Below are 16,363 nucleotides of genomic sequence, written 5' to 3' on the forward strand. Positions count from 1 at the left end.
TTTGAATTGGTTTGATCTTGGATATAACGAAATCAAAACCACAAAAAAAAAAGAAGAAGAAGAAGAAGTGCTTAAAAACAAAGGAAGGAACCCTGTGGTTTTCTGGATTGAGACCAGGAACAACTCCCTTTGGCCTCGCCCACTCACCTTCCCCTCTTTGCCAACTGAGGTTCAATAGTGCCACCCAGTGGACTCCTGGAGCACTGCTTCAGCGCCCGGGAAGGCCCAGCAGGCTCAGTGCTACCAGTTGTCTCAAGTACCACAATGACATTCTTCTCTATTCTTTACAGAGCCTTACTACCTGCCTGAAGCTTTCAATATATTTTTATTGATTTCAGAGAGGGAGGGAGGAGGGGAGAGGGGGGGGGGAGAGAGAGAGAGAGAGAGAGAGAGAGAGAGAGAGAGAGAGAGAGGCATCAATGATAAGAATCATTGATCAGCTGCCTCCTGCACGCCCCCCACTCGGGATCGAGCCCACAACCCTCACGTGGCCTGACCAGGAATCGAACTGTGACCTACTGGTTCACAGGTCGACACTCAATCACTGAGCCACACCGGCCAGCTGCCTATAGCCTTACATGCATGACCTTTTTTCGTCCTCACAACAGACCAGGACTTGGAAGTATTTGCATCCATCTGGCAGATGGGGACATAGAGGCTTAAAGTTAGGTCACGAATTTGCACTCTCCAGTTTGAGGCCAGTATGGCAAAGTGTGCGCTGGAGGAGCTGGTGCGACTTCAGGGAGAGCATGTGCGGAACTGAAACAGCAGAAGGCCGGCACTGAGCAGACCGAGGAGGAGGTGGCAAAACGACTGAAAATGAAGGCACAGCCACAGCGGGGGCCTGAGGAAGGGAAACACACGTTTGTGCTTAAAATCCCCCAAGGAGCAAGAGACTACAATCCCCGGCAGGTGGCAGTTCGGGAGAAGGTGTTGGATAGAATCATCAGGTGCTTCAAGCGCCAAGGTGCACAAGTAATTGATACACCTGTGCTTGAACTAAGGCAAGACTGACTGCAAAGTATGGGGAAGATTCTAAAGCTTATCATGACCTGAAAGACCAGGGTGGGGAGCGGCTGTCCCTTCGCTATGACCTCTCTGATCCTTTTGCTCAATAACTGGCAATGAATACACTGACCAACAATACGCGCTACCACATAGCAAAAGTAAATCGGCGGGATAACCCAGCCATGACCCGGGCCAATACCGGGAATTCTACCAGTGTGGCCTTGACATTGCTGGGCTATTTGACCCCAGGGTCCCTGATGCAGAGTGCCTGAAGATCATGTGTCAGATCCTGAATTCACTTCAGACAGGTGACTTCCTGGTCAAGGTGAACCATCGGGGCTTCCTAGATGGGATGTCTGTGATCTGTGTGGTCCCTGGTAGCAAGTTCTGCACCGTCTGCTCGTCAGTGGACAAACTGGACAAGGTGTCCTGGGAGGGAGTAAAGACCGAGACGGTGGCACCCCTATGTTCACAGCAGCACAATTCACCATAGCTAAGATCTGGAAACAGCCTCGGTGCCCGTCAGCAGATGACTTGATCAGAAAACTGTGGTACATCTACACAATGGAATACTATGCTGCCATAAAAGAGAAGGAATTCTTACCATTTGCAGCAACCTGGATGGAATTGGAGAACATTATGTTAAGTGAAATAAGCCAGTCAATGAAAGAAAAATACCACATGATCTCACGCATTTATGGATAATAAAGAACATTATAAACTGATGAACAAAAAGATAGATACAGAGGCAGTAAAGCATCAAACAGTCTGTCAAATTACAGCAGGAAGGTTAGGGAGAGGTGGGGAAGATAAGAGATCAATCAAAGGACTTGTATGCATACATATAAGCATAACCAATGGACGCAAAACTCGGGGGGGTGAGGGCATATATGGGAGTGGGGTAGGGGGGCAATGGTAAGATATGTACACATATAATACCTTAATAAAAAAAATTGAAAAAAAAGACCGAGACGGTGGGAGAGAAGGGCTTCACAGCCGGGTGGCTGACCACACTGGGGACTATGTCATGGTCGAGCAGCACGGTCGGGTATCCCTGGTGGAGCAGCTGCTCCAGGATCCTAAACTCTCTCAAAACAAGCAGGCCTTGGAAGGCCTGGGAGACCTGAAGCTGCTGTTTAAGTACTTGACCCTGTTTGGCATTGCTGACAAGATCTCCTTCAACCTGAGCCTTGCCCGAGGGCGGGACTCCTATACTGGGGTGGTCTATGAGGCGGTGCTGCTCCAGACCGCAGCCCAGGCAGGGGACGAGCCCCTGGTGTGGGCAGTGTGGCTGCGGGAGGGCGCTCTGATGGGCTGGTGGGCCTGTCTGACCCCAAAGGGTGCAAGGTGCCATGTGTGGGGCTCAGCACTGGTGTGGAGCGGATCTTCTCCATCGTGAAGCAGAGGCCAGAGGTGTGGAAGGAGAAGGTATGGACCACAGAGACACAGGGGCTGTAGCATCCGCACAGAAGTTGCTGCAGGAGAGACTGAAGCTCGTCTCAGAGCTGTGGGGTGCCGGGGTCAAGGCTGAGCTGCTTTACAAGAAAAACCCAAAGTTACGGAGCCAGCTGGGGTACTGTGAGGAGGCAGGCCTCCCAGCATCCGTGAGCAGGAGCTCGGGATGGGGTCATCAAGCTCCGTTCAGTGGCCAGCAGAGAAGAGGTGGGTGTCCGAAGGTGCAATAAAATATCTCAACCACTAAAAAAAAAAAAAAGAAAGAAAGAAAAAGCCCTACCCAGTTTGGATCAGTAGATAGTGTCGGCCTGCAGACTGAAGGGTCCCCAGTTCGATTCCGGTCAAAGGCACATGCCCTGGTTATGGGCTCGATCCCCAGTAGGGGGTGTGCAGGAGGCAGCCGATCAGTGATTCTCTCTCATCAATGATGTTCCTATCTCTCTCTCCCTATCTCCCTTCCTCTCTGAAATCAATAAAAGTATATTAAAAAAAAAAAAAAAAAGAATTTGCTTAGTCACAAAGCTAGCCAGCACCTGAGCTGGGATTTGAACCCCTTCCTCTGACTCCATGCACAAATCATCAAGACTTAGGCCAGTGGTCGGCAAACTCATTAGTCAACAGAGCCAAATATCAACAGTACGACGATTGAAATTTCTTTTGAGAGCCAAATTTTTTAAACTTAAACTATATAGGTAGGTACATGGTTATTAATTTAATTAGGGTACGTGGCATTTTGTGGAAGAGCCACACTCAAGGGACCAAAGAGCCGCATGTGGCTCGCCAGCCGCGGTTTGCCGACCACTGACTTAGGCCACTAGCTCACTGCTGCATTTGCGTAATAATCTGAACCCAAACTTATAAATAAACAAGCATCACATTTTACAGTAGAAATCTGCTATTCACAAAGACACAGCTTGACTCCAAGTCAATGACTTCAGACCATTTCCTGCTCACCTTCCAGCACATCCTGGACTTCAGCTGAGACGTTTTTCAAGCAGTTATGTAAATTCTGGACTGTGGCGTTGCTCTTCTCCTTCTCCTGCCACTTCTTCAGCATCCAAAACTTACAAATCGTCACATTTTCATTCTTCTCCCGGATATCATCGATATCGCTGATGTCCAACTCCAGGTTGTCAATGGCAATTTTTATCCACTCCTTCCCCAACTTCCCAGCAAGGGTAATCAACTGATCGTCTGTTAACAGGGTCTTTGCTCCATCTAAAAGCAGATGGGGAATTCAGTAGTTCCTCTCAACACTTAGTCATTGGTAACTACTTACAATGAAAATATATTCTCCTCCTATTAGAAAAGAGACTAGCCCAAGCCAGTTTGGCTCAGCGGATAGAGAGTCAGCCTGTGGACCGAAGGGTCCCAGGTTCGATTCCAGTCAGGGGCACATACCTCTGCTGCAGGTCCCTCCCTGGCCCAGGCCCTGGTCAGAGTGCGTGCAGGAGGCAACCAATCAATGTGTTTCTCTCACATCGATATTTCTCCCTGTCTTTCCCTCTCTCTAAAAATCAATGGAAAAATATCCTCGGGTGAGGATTAAAAAAAGAGAGAGACTATATTTGTAGTAACTGTAACTGCTTTTAAAATATATTTAAATGCCAAAAAATCCTTGCTTTCCAAAGTATCTTAAGAACTAAAGGGAACTCTTGTATATAGTAACATTAAACTGGGGTATAGTGTTCATAATAATTACAAATGTGACTTTCACAAAACAGCACAAATAAGGTCTGAATAAAAAAATTCAGATACCAAAAAGAATTTATGTGGCTCAAAAAGAAAAATATACAGCTTTGCCCTTGCCCACCTCTGTGTCTCCATGGAAGTCTCTATTGCGCCACCTCCTGGCACTAGGGGAACAGCACGACCCGTAGGAAAGGCACGGAGGGTATCTGGAATAGCTGTTATCTCCAAGAAGCAGTGTTATAACCTTGCAAGGGCATATATCTGCCAATGCAAACCACCGATTTAAAATATTAGCACTATCATTAAACTAGATGTTCGATGATTGCTCTGTACTATGATGCAGCCAAGCTCACAGGTTGCGGAGTTCCGGGTAAGGATCCTCAAGGCATGACAAATACTGGAGGACGTGAGAAGGGAGTGAGGGGTAAGAAGAATAATTCCTGCCCCTCCTCCAGGGCTGCAACACCTCTGCTCCAAAGACAACAACTTATTAATGTGAATCTAACATTTGTGCTTGGACCCTTTCCCACTTCGGCTTCCTCTCTCTAACTTTCTGAAGAATGGGTTCTTAAGGAAGGCCTTCCCCCTCTGGTGGTTTCCTGATACATGGCCGACTGCTCTTAGCTCTCGAGACTCATTGGCTGTCGATGAAAACGACTGCACAGGAAACCTATTTAGATGGAAGTGCTCAAGACCATCCCAAAATTCATTGTATCACACGCTGAGTCTACATTTTAACAAGATCTCAAAGTAATTCTGTTCGGGCTGAGAGCTGATCATATTTTTAAAAGCAACACAGTGATATACTGAGTCTGAAACTGCCAGGCTAGTGACTGGACATCTCAAAGAATATTGAGTGAATATCTAAACAAACGAAAAATATTTATTAATTTATTTATTTAGATCCTACACTGTTGTCAACTCCAAAACAGGTGGAAATCCTTAATCTTTCTGGGTGCATTTGATCGTTTTGATTCTATTTCTAGCTACTTGGTATTGGAGCTCATTTTATTTTATTTATTTACTAGAGGCCCGGTGCACGAAATTTGTGCACGGAGGGGGGCGGTCCCCTCAGCCCAGCCTGCACCCTCTCCAATCCAGGACCCCTCAGGGGATGTCCGACTGCCGGTTTAGGCCCGATCCCAGGGATGGGGCCTAAACCGGCAGTCGGACATCCCTCTCACAACCTGGGACTGCTGGCTCCCAACTGCTCACCTGCCTGCCTGCCTGCCTGATCGCCCCTAAGTGCCCCTCCTGCCAGCTTGATCACCCCTAAAAGCCTCTGCCTGCTGGCCTGATCACCCCTAACTGCCCCCCCTGCCAGCCTGGTCACCCCTAACTGCCCCCCCCCCACCAGCCTGGTTGCACTGCACCCCCTGCCAGCACCCCCTGCCAGCCTGGTCATTCCTAACTGCCCCCGCTGCTGGCCTGGTTGCCCCTCACTGCCCCCCCGTCAGCCTGGTCACCCCCAACTGCCCCCCCTGCCGGCCTGGTCACCTTACTGCCCCCCCTGCCAGCCTAGTCATCCCCACTGCCTGCCCCTGCCGGCCTGGTTGCCCCCAACTGCCCCCCTCTGCCAGCCTGGTCGCCCCCAACTTTCCCCCCCCCCCCCCCGCTGGTCTGGTCGCCCCTCACTGCCCCCCCTGCCAGCCTGGTCGCCCCAACTACTCCCCCTGCCAGCCTGATCGCCCCATGCAGCCTGCTGTTCAGTTGTTTGGTCGTCCCTCACTAACCCTCCTGCCAGTCTGGTCGCCCCACGCAGCCTGCTGTTCAGTTGTTTGGTCGTCCCTCACTAACCCCCCTGCTGGTCTGATCGCCCCACGCAGCCTGAAATTCAGTAGCTTGATCATTCCTCACTAACGCCCCTGCCGGCCTTGTCGCCCCACGCAGCCTGCTGTTCAGTTGTTTGGTTGTCCCTCACTAACCCCCCTGCCAGTCTGATTGCCCCACGCAGCCTGATGTTCAGTCACTTGATCGTTCCTCACTAACTCCCTTGCCGGCCTTGTCGCCCCATGCAGCCTGCTGTTCAGTCGTTACTGTTACTGTGATGGCATCCTGGACAATTTGCATATTCCTCTATTATTAGTATAGATTTATTAATATGTTTTAAATATATATTTTTTTATTGATTTCAGAGAAGAAGGGAGAGGGAGGGAGATAGAAACATCAATGATGATAGATAATCACTGATCTGCTGCCTCCTGCACAACCCTTACTGGGAATCGAGCCTACAACCTGGGCAAGTGCCCAGACCAGGAATCGAACCCTGACCTCCTGGTTCATAGGTTGATGCTCAACCACTGAGCCATGCCACCTGGGCTCATTTTAAATAGCCAAATAATTGCATGAAACAGAAAAACTTGCCCAGCCAGCATGGCTCAGTGGTTGAGTGTCAACCCATGAACCAAGAGGATACCAGTTTGATTCCCGGTCAGGGCACATGCCTGGATTGCGGGCTCGATTCCCCGTAGGGGGCATGCAGTAGGAAGCCCACTGATGTTTGTCTCTCATCGATGTTTCTATCTCTCTCTTTCCCTCTCCCTTCTTCTCTCTCTTAAATCAATAAAAACGTATTTTTTAAAGAAGAAAAACTTGTCCTATAAATCAAGCAAATAAAAACTATGCCCCACTCAGTTATAAGATGAATAATTTCTGAGGATCTAATGTACAGCATGGTGACTATAGCTAATAATACCGTACAGTATTATATACTTAAAATTTGCTAAGAGAGTAAATCTTAAGTGTTCTCGCCACTAAAATAAAAAGTAACTGTGAGGTGATGAATGGGTTAACTTGATTGATAAATATTTCATAATGTACATGTATACCAAATCATGTTGTACCCTTTAGTATATTCAATTTTATCTGTCAAATATCTCTCAACAGAACTGGAAAAAATTGTATCTCGATGTAGTTAGGTTTTAAAAATAATTCCAGAGCCTCACTTATTTTGGTGTTGACTTGATAAAAATAACAAACATCTCTATAGCAATATACAGTAAAACCATACATGTTATCCTTACAGTCTCCTGCTCTAGAAAGTGTAAGATAGATATCTTATTTCATTTTACAGAGAGTTTGTCTGCTTTTATAGATTCATACCTTCTTACAAGAATAGTAAAAGAAAAGGTACTTTGGTGAAAGGGTTAATTTGGAGACTTATGTAAGGTTTCTGACTGCTTGAGATCTTGTCTCATATAATTTGAGTCTGGGCTTTTAAACTTATATTTGTGAATTCTCGTTGGACTTGCATTTTGAACTACGAATTCCATCTTCTGGCTCCTTAGAGTATTGTTAAATGTTTTAAATCTCCATTGTGTTTTCACAACCTTTGAGCCTTGGTCTCTGCCATTTAGTTGAAAGACACTAAGTTGAGACCTGCCTCTAATGACTGAACTGGAGGTGCTTCACCCCGGAAATAGCTAAAAACCGTGAAGCCAATGAACGCACAGCACACATGGACATTCACAATTCCATTCATTCATGCAATGCTCACTGTCTCCTACACGAGGCTCCATGCTCAGTGCTATGGGAAATGTGAAGATGGACAGGTATGGCCCTACCTTTAAGGACTGCAAGGAACCCCCTACCTCACAGTTCTCCTGAGTGAAGGGAAGAAGTGGGGAATCAAATGGGAAAATAGGCCAGGGCAGGCCAAGGAGGACCCTTATCCAGGCCCGAGGGCAAGGCGCTGGGACACAGGCGCCCACAACTGGGTGTGGCGCTAGGAACACCGATCCAAGAGCATGTGTGATGGATGAACATCGACGGGAGAGCCCAGGGAAATAACTGGTGGCCACTGAGGGCAGTGTTACAAACCTGAAGTGTCAACCTGCTTCATTCTTTTAGCATTGACCTCCTCTTCAGGTAGAGTGCTACTTACTTTACGTCGCCTTTTACCTTAAAAAAGAAAAAAGAATCAACAAGTTTGCTTTCCATCATGTTTATTACCTTCAATCTGGATTTTTTTTTTAAAAAAAGAGTCATCATTGAGGTAGAAAACAATTGAAAATGGATTCCAAGATTGTTCAGATGATTAACAGAGTTACAGAGCACTTAACAGATCCATAATGCCACCACCTCGGCGCAGCAAAATACAAATCCTAGCGGATGGGAGGGACACAGAGTGGGCACAACTCGCTTACTGTCCAGTTACCAGCACTTACCACTTGTGCTGCTTTTTGAAACGTTCTGACTCTGATCATGTTGAACCCAGTCACCTGTTAAAGTACAGAAAGCATCACTTAGAAAAACTGGTATGAAATCAGAATTCAAGAAATCAACTTGTGAAAGTGTGTGAAGCTCTAGGGCAGGGGTCCTCAAACTTTTTAAACAGGGGGCCAGTTCACTGTCCCTCAGACCGTTGGAGGGGAGTCGGAGAGTGAGGCGCACATTCCACACATGCGCACTGCGGGCCCGGGACGAGTCGGCTGCTAAGCAGGACAGGCAGCGGCGGCAAAAACACCCGGCGGGCCGGATAAATGTCCTCGGCGGGCCGCATGTGGCCCGCGGGCCGTAGTTTGAGGACCCCTGCTCTAGGGTCTTGGCAACCTCTCTGAAGTTCACATATGAGTTTGGGGCTTCACTTGGTATGTGCACAAAAGCACTGGGCTTGAATTTTTGAGATAAATAATGAGCAGGAGAGGATGTTAAAGGGGAGCGGGGCGCTGTCAGAGGGCTTCCCAGCCCCAAGAATTTGAACGGGGGGTCACAGGGGCAATGGGGCCCCCCAGCAGAGCTGTAATCGCAGAGAGCGAGAACTATCCGTTGAAGACCAAAAAGGCAGAGTCAGCCAATGAGACATGCAGTCAGCCAAAGTGCAGAGCTACATCCAGGGCATGTTACAATACCCCTAAGATATCTGAGATCCAAACCTCAGAACGGTAAGAAAACAACAACTCCACTGGCCAACTCCCCCCACTGTCTGAAGTCTCCACAGACGCGCTGAGCCACCCACTGACCCCCAGGATCTGGACGTGGGTGCCTGAGAACCAGGGCCGCACTTCTGTCCCAGGAGCGGCGCCTTTCCCTCCATCGGATCTTTAAATGTTATGCTGACGGGACAATTACTCTATTTGCTTTCCCAGCCCCACCACCCACACCCCAGCTTTCCTTTAAGATATAAAACACTTACATTCTCTCAGTTTCGCTTTCCACACAATCTCGTCGGAATCCATTTCGACCAACAGTAATTTAAACTCCATTGGTTGCTCCAAATAAACTTCAATATAACTTTTCAGTTTTAAAAGGGAACCATCCACAAATTCAATTTCCTTAAAAAAAAAAAAAGAAAGTGATTTTTTTTTTTTTTCATGGAAAAGTTGTATTCACTCATTGACGACAAAATGTCGCCAATGGGTGTCCAAAATAACAAATGATGACAATTGTTAGACAGGTCAATGCTTGCTTACTTACTTGATTGCTCACCGACACCTTGGCCCCGGAAATCCCATTCCTGAATCAAACGCCCTCTTATTCTCTGGCTTCTAGGCCCCCCTCACTCCAACTTCCTTTTCTGCTACATTTTCCTAAAGCTTAACTTTTCAGCCCTTTCCTGATTTCATGTTTCCTGTTCCCAAACTAGAACGTGTGCTCACCCACCAGCCGCCCTTTCGTCAGTGCGTCTGAACTTCCTCCCCCTCTCTGGCTTAGATCACGCCACGCAATCTGGATGGAGCAGATTCAACAACAGGTACAGACTATGCTGTGTGTTTTACCCACACTTCCTCACTGAACACCTTCCCCCACCAAACCCTCTTTCTGCTGTTTTACGGGTAGAGAATCTCAGAGAAGCAAATTAACTTGCCCAACTTCACATGTAGGAAGTGGCAGAATTTAATGTGCGCCCGCACCTCCTGACGCCAAAGCGTGCGCTCTTAACCGCTACACAGCCGCCTCCTGCCTTACACCTCCGCTGCTCCTCTCCAGGCTGCCTAGCGAGTCTGGAGGGAGAAATGCATTTTTTTTAAAAGTACAACCCGTGCGTTGTTTTAGTGCATTTCACTGATATTACGTTCTTTACAAGCTGAAGGTCTGTAGCAACCCTACTGGCGCCATTTTCCCAAAGGCATTTATTTGCTCACTTCGAGTCTCTGTGTCACGTTTTGGAAATTCTCACAGTTCAGACTCCTTCATTATTATTATACTGGAGGCCCGATGCACGAAGATTCGTGCAAGAATGGGCCTTCCTTCCCCTGGCTGCCGGCACCGGCTTCCCTCCGGCACCCAGGACCCGGGCTGCTTCGCTCCGGCCGCCACCGCCACCCACCGGACCCGGGCTGAGGCGGTCAATGCCACCTCATGGCGACCGGTCGTCTGGTCGTTTTGGTCGTGACGCCTCTTGGCCTTTTATTATTATGATTTGCGATGGTAATCATGATCTTTGATGTTATAATTGTTTATAATTGTATTATAATTAGTATTATAATTGTTAGTATTATAATTATATTATTAGTATATAATTAGTATTATAATTATATTATAATTGTTTGGGGGCATCACGAATTTAATCGATAAGTATGTATGTGTTCTGACTGCTCCAACAACTGGCTGTTTCCCTACTTTTCTCCCTCTCCTCAGGCTTCCCTATTCCCTGAGACACAACCATATTGAAAATAGGCCAATTAATAACCCGACTATGGCCTCTAAATGTTCAAATGAAAGGGAGAGTCATACATCTCTCACTTTAAATCAAAAACTTGAAATCTTAGTGAGGAAGGCATGTTGAAAGCCAACCCAGGCCAAAAACAAGGTCTCTTGCACCAAACAGTCAAGTTGTGACTGCAAAGGAAAAGTTCTTCATGGAAATTGAAAATGCTCTTCCAGTGAACACACGAAGGGTTAAGAACGTGAAACAGCCTTGTTGCTGATAGGGAAAACGTTCTCATGTTCTGGATAGAAGACCAAACCAGCCACAACGTTTTCTTAAGCCAAAGCCTAATCCAGAGCAGGGCCCTAACTCTATTCTATTCTACGAAGGCCGAGAGAGGTGAGGAAGCTGCAGAGGTTTAAGGAAAGAAGCCATTTCCATAACATAAAAGTGCAAGGTGAAGCAGCAAGTGCTGATCTAAAAGCTGCAGCAAGTCATCCAGAAAAATCTAGACACGATCATTAATGAAGATGGCTACACCAAACAACAGGTTTCAGTGTAGACAAAACAGCCTTCCACTGGAAGAAGGTGCCATCAGGACTTTGATGGCGAGAGAGGAGAAGTCAATGCCTGACTTCAAATCTTCAAAGGACAGGCTGACTCCTTTGTTGGAGGCTAATGCAGCTGCTGACGTGAAGGTGAAACCAACGCTCATTTACCATTCTGAAGATCCCGGGGCCCTTAAGGATTATGCTAAATCTACCCTGCCTGTGCTCTGGAACAACAAAGCCTGGAAGGCAGCACAGCTGACTACAACATGGCTTACTGAATATTTTAGTCCACTATTGAGACTTATTGCTCAGGAAAAAAAAAAAAAGATTCCTTTAAAAATATTGCCACTTAAGTATGGAATCTCAAAGGGAAGGTGGGGGAGGACAGGTGGGTGGGAGGTAATCAACCAGGGACCTTGAATGCATATATGCATACCCATGGACGCAGACAGTGGGGTGCTAAAGGCCTGGGGCAGGGAGGGGGGAATACAGGGGCGGGCTGGAGTCAATGGGGGAAATAGAGGTCATATGTAATACTTTCAACAACAAAAGTATTGAAACAACAAAAGATGGAAATGCATAATGAGATTAATGTTCCCATGCCTACTAACACAACACCCATTCTGCAGCCCATGGATTAGGAAGTAATTTCTACTTTCAAGTCTTATTATGTAAAAAATACATTTCCTGCCCTAGCCAGGGTTTGGCTCAGCAGATAAGAGCTTTGGACTGCAGACCGAAGGGTCCCGGGTTTGATTCTGTTCAAAGGCACGTACCTTAGTTGCAGGCTCCTCCCTGGCCAGGCCCTGGTCAGGGCACATTTGGGAGGCAACCAATCGATGTGTCTCTCTCACAACGATGTTTCTCTCTGTCTTTCCCTCTCTCTTCCACTCTCCCTAAAAATCAATGGAAAAATATCCTCAGGTGAGGATTAACAACAACAACAACAACAACAACAAAATAAAAAATAAAAAAAAATATATATATATATATATATATATATATATCCTATGTAATAAAAAGGTAATATGCAAATTGACCATCATTTCAACACATAAGATGGTCACCCCCATGTGGTCAAAGATGTCCACCCCCATGTGGACACAAGATGGCTGCCACAAGATGGCCTGCAGGGGAGGGCAGTTGTGGGCAATCAGGCCAGCAGGGGAGGGCAGTTGGGAGGGACCAGGCCTGCAGGGGAGAACAGGGGCAATCGGGCTGGCAGGGGAGCAGTTAGGCATCTATCAGGCTGGCAGGGGAGTGGTTAGGGGATGATCAGGCTGGCAGGCAGAAGGGGTTAGGGGCAATTAGGCAGACAGGCAGGTGAGCAGTTGGGAGCCAGTAGTACTGAATTGTGAGATGGATGTCCAACTGCCCATTTAGGGATCACCACCGGGATCGGGGCTAAACAGGCAGTCAAACATCCCTCAAGGGGTCCCAGATTGGAGAGGGTGCAGGCTGGGCTGTGGGACACCCCACCCCCATGCACGAATTTCGTGCACTGGGCTTCTAGTCCTATATAATAAAAGCCTAATATGCAAATCGACCAAACAGCAGAATGACTGATGGAACGACTGGTCGTTATGACGTGCACTGACCACCAGGGGGCAGATGCTCAACACAGGAGCTGCCCCCAGCCCACAGGCTCCAGGCCAGCCAAAGTGGATGCCAGCCGGGGCCCCCCTATCACTCCGCCAGTCACCCCACATATCAGCCCTAATTACCAGCCAGGCCTAGGACCCTACCCTTGCACGATTTCATGCACCGGGCACACATTTCCTAAGGATATAGCTGCCATAGACTGATTTCCTCTGATGGATCCGGGGGAAATAAATTGAAAACCTCCCAGAAAGAATTCATCATTCTAGATATCATTTAACAACATTCATGATTCCTGGGAAGAGGTCAAAATTCAGCATTCAGCCCTAACCGGTGTGGCTCAGTGGATAGAGCATCGACCTGTGGACTGAAGGGTCCCAGGTTCGATTCCGGTCAAGGGCATGTACCTTGGTTGCGGGCACATCCCCAGTCGGGGGTGTGCAAGAGGCAGCTGATCGATGTCTCTCTCTCATCGATGTTTCTGACTCTCTGTCCCTCTCCCTTCCTCTCTATAAAAAATCAATAAAATATATTTTTTTAAAAATATATCAGCATTCATGGAGTTTGGAAGAAGTTGATTCCAACCCTCAGGGATGACTTTGAGGGTTCAAGACTTCAGGGGAGGAAGTAACCGTAGGTATGGTGGAAATAGCAACAGAAGTGGAATTAAATGACAAGGCAGAAGATGTGACTGAATTGCTGCAATCTCATGATAACACTTTAACAAATGACAAGTTGGATGAACAAAGAAAATGCTTCCTTGAGATGGAATCCATTCCTGGTGAAGATGCTGTGCAGAGTGTTGAAATGACAACAAAGGATTTGGATATTACATAAACTTACGTTATAAAGCAGTGCTAGGGTTTGAGAGGATTGACTCCAATTCTGAAAGAAGTTCTACTGTGGGTGAAATGCTATTAAACGGCATTGCATGCTACAGAGAAATCTTTCATGAAAAGAAGAATCAATCTATGTGGCAAACTTCATTATTGTCTTATTTTAAAAAACTAAACCCTAGCTGGTTTGGCTCAGTAGATAAGAGCATTGGCCTGCGGACTGAAGGATCCCAGGTTCGATTCCAGTCAAGGGCATATGCCTGGGTTGTGGGCTCAATCCCCAGTAGGGGACGTGCAGGAGGCAGCCGATCGATGATTCTATCATTGATGTTTCTCTCTCTCTCTCCCTCTCCCTTCCTCTCTGAAATCAATAAAAATATATATTTTAAAAAAACAACCTAAGACAACAGGCACCCCAACTTTCAGCAACTTCCACCCTGACCATTCAGCAGCCATCAACACTGAGGCAAGACCCTCCACCAGCAAAAACATTTTGACTTGCTGATGGTTAGCATTTTTTAAGCAAGAAAGTATTTTTTAATTAAGTATGTACATTATTTATTTATTTATTTTTTTTATTGATTTCAGATAGGAAGGGAGAGGAAAAGAAAGATAGAAACATCAATGATGAGAGAATCATTGATCGGCTGCCTCCTGCATGCCCTGCACTGGGGAAGAGCCTGCAACCCAGGCATGTGCCCTTGACCGGGAATCAAACCATGACCTCTTGGTTCATAACTCGGTGCTCAACCACTGCGCCACGCCAGCCGGGCTGTACATTGGTTTTTTTAGACATAATACTATTGCACACTTAATACTGACTATAATACAGTATGAACATAACTTCTATATGCACTGGGAAACCAAAACACTTGTGACTCACTTCATTGCGAGCTTCACCTTATTGTGTTGAATCTAAAACACAACCTGCAGTATCTCGTTGCCTTTGTATCACTAAATCACCCACGGCCTTGCCATCATAAACCAACGGCTTTGACCGGCCCCTCTCCCCTTCCATTCCAAATCACTAGCTTTATCCTCACGATCCTCAAAGGGTCACCAGGGCCCATAAAGAGAAGATAGCGCCCTCCCTTGGCCCCACTCTCCCCAAAGCCCTGTGTGTTCCCCTCCCTGCAACGACCCCCATGCCAAGCCCTGCTGCACATCCCATCTCCTCACTTAGGCACTGCTGTTCCCTCCCCCAGTGATTCCCTCACCCTCCAAACCCAAACCAAATGTCACCACGTGGGAACCTTCCTGAAAACCCGCTGCACTTTGCACCCATCTCGATGGTAATACCGCATTATGTGAAAATTACCTCTTTACAGAAATGCAGCATTTCTCCCTCTACGCTGGTGTCTTTGGAGGGAATAGCTCATGACTGACTGGCTTTTTTCATTCTTAGCTCTTATCCCAGGCCTACTTGGAATAGTCACTCCTCACAAATGTCAGTTAAAGAAATCATGAATGGTATAAAACGAATAAGAACACCTTCAGATTTACTCAGTTTTACAAATTTCAGAGTGCCCCCCAAACCACTTATACGACCCTCTGAGCAATCCTGGGAGATTATCCCCATTTTTAAATGCCTGAAATTTGGTTAAGAGAGCACACGCAGCTCGTGACAGAACTAGACTATTTAAAGTCCCCAGCCACCACCATCTTGGTAAGGAAAACCTTGTGGGACCATGGCGGTGTCTTTCTGGGCAGACCCATGCCCTCACTATGCGTTATCCCCTCTCTGCGTGGCTCTTAACCTTGGCGGCACATCACAGTCACCGTGGGAGCTTTCACAAGCCCGATGCCCAGGCCATTCCCAGAGCAGTAAGTCACGATCTCTGGAGGCCACAGACTTCTTTCAACCTCCTCAGGGATTCCATTATGCAGCGAAGGCCAAGAATCACTGTCCTAAGCAAACCCTCCAGATCGAATTGCCCCTTCCGGACAAGGCTGCAGTCTGCGTCTTGTCATTGACTGGAGGTACCGTCTGCTAGGGCTTGATCAGAATCCGTGATATGACCGTGGCATTAGGAGCCAAGGGCAGAGGGGGCTCGGGGCCAGGCTCCCTGCTGCCCAGGTGTGCGATTTGATCACATGCCTGCTCTGCACATTCGTTTCCACAGCTGCACTGTCGTAAGGCTCAAAGGACATGGGTGCAAAGAGACCCTTGGAAATAAAATAAGATGGTCTGTGTTCCAAAGTTACGGAAAACTGACAACCTGATTGCTCCAAAGAGCACGAGGCCCCTGATAATACAACAGAATAATGCAACATAGATCATTACAATTAGCTCTCTCTTGCTTCCTATTTTAATATAATAAGATCAAAACAGGTTTTCGACCTTTCGTATACTATAAAAGGAACAGAGAGAGGTGTTCAAAAGGAATTTCTACACAGACGGCTAGGCTAGATAAGCTACGGCACACATTCAGAGCACATAATGAAAATACGTTTTAAGAATAACTCAGTCATTTACGAGAAACTGAAATCACTTACAGATGCCATGGTGTGTACAGCGAATAGTTTAAATCAAAATGGCAATATGTTCCCATAACTATTTTTCAAATGCCTTCCAGTAAGAAAAGCCCAAACTCCCTTGTTAGCAATTCCTTTCCATTAACCTTAAATTCTCT

At 47.0% G+C, this 16,363-nt stretch overlaps 1 protein-coding gene and 1 pseudogene across 1 annotated transcript in view; one reads left to right on the forward strand and one right to left on the reverse strand.

Annotated features, from left to right (window-relative positions):
* The window catches only part of LOC114231795 (uncharacterized), a 49,351-nt gene that overhangs the window by 3,256 nt on the left and 29,732 nt on the right, over positions 1-16,363 (reverse strand). The window contains exons 13-16 of the mRNA XM_054713684.1: positions 9,290-9,428; positions 8,322-8,375; positions 7,975-8,055; positions 3,418-3,681 (exon numbers count right to left, since the gene is read on the reverse strand). Coding sequence (XP_054569659.1) covers positions 3,418-3,681; positions 7,975-8,055; positions 8,322-8,375; positions 9,290-9,428 — 538 coding nt within the window. The remainder of the gene's footprint in view (positions 1-3,417; positions 3,682-7,974; positions 8,056-8,321; positions 8,376-9,289; positions 9,429-16,363) is intronic.
* Positions 704-3,395, forward strand: LOC103286787 (histidine--tRNA ligase, cytoplasmic-like; annotated as a pseudogene).

Source organism: Eptesicus fuscus, chromosome 3, assembly GCF_027574615.1.
Source record: "Eptesicus fuscus isolate TK198812 chromosome 3, DD_ASM_mEF_20220401, whole genome shotgun sequence".
Classification (NCBI taxonomy): Eukaryota; Metazoa; Chordata; class Mammalia; order Chiroptera; family Vespertilionidae; genus Eptesicus; species Eptesicus fuscus.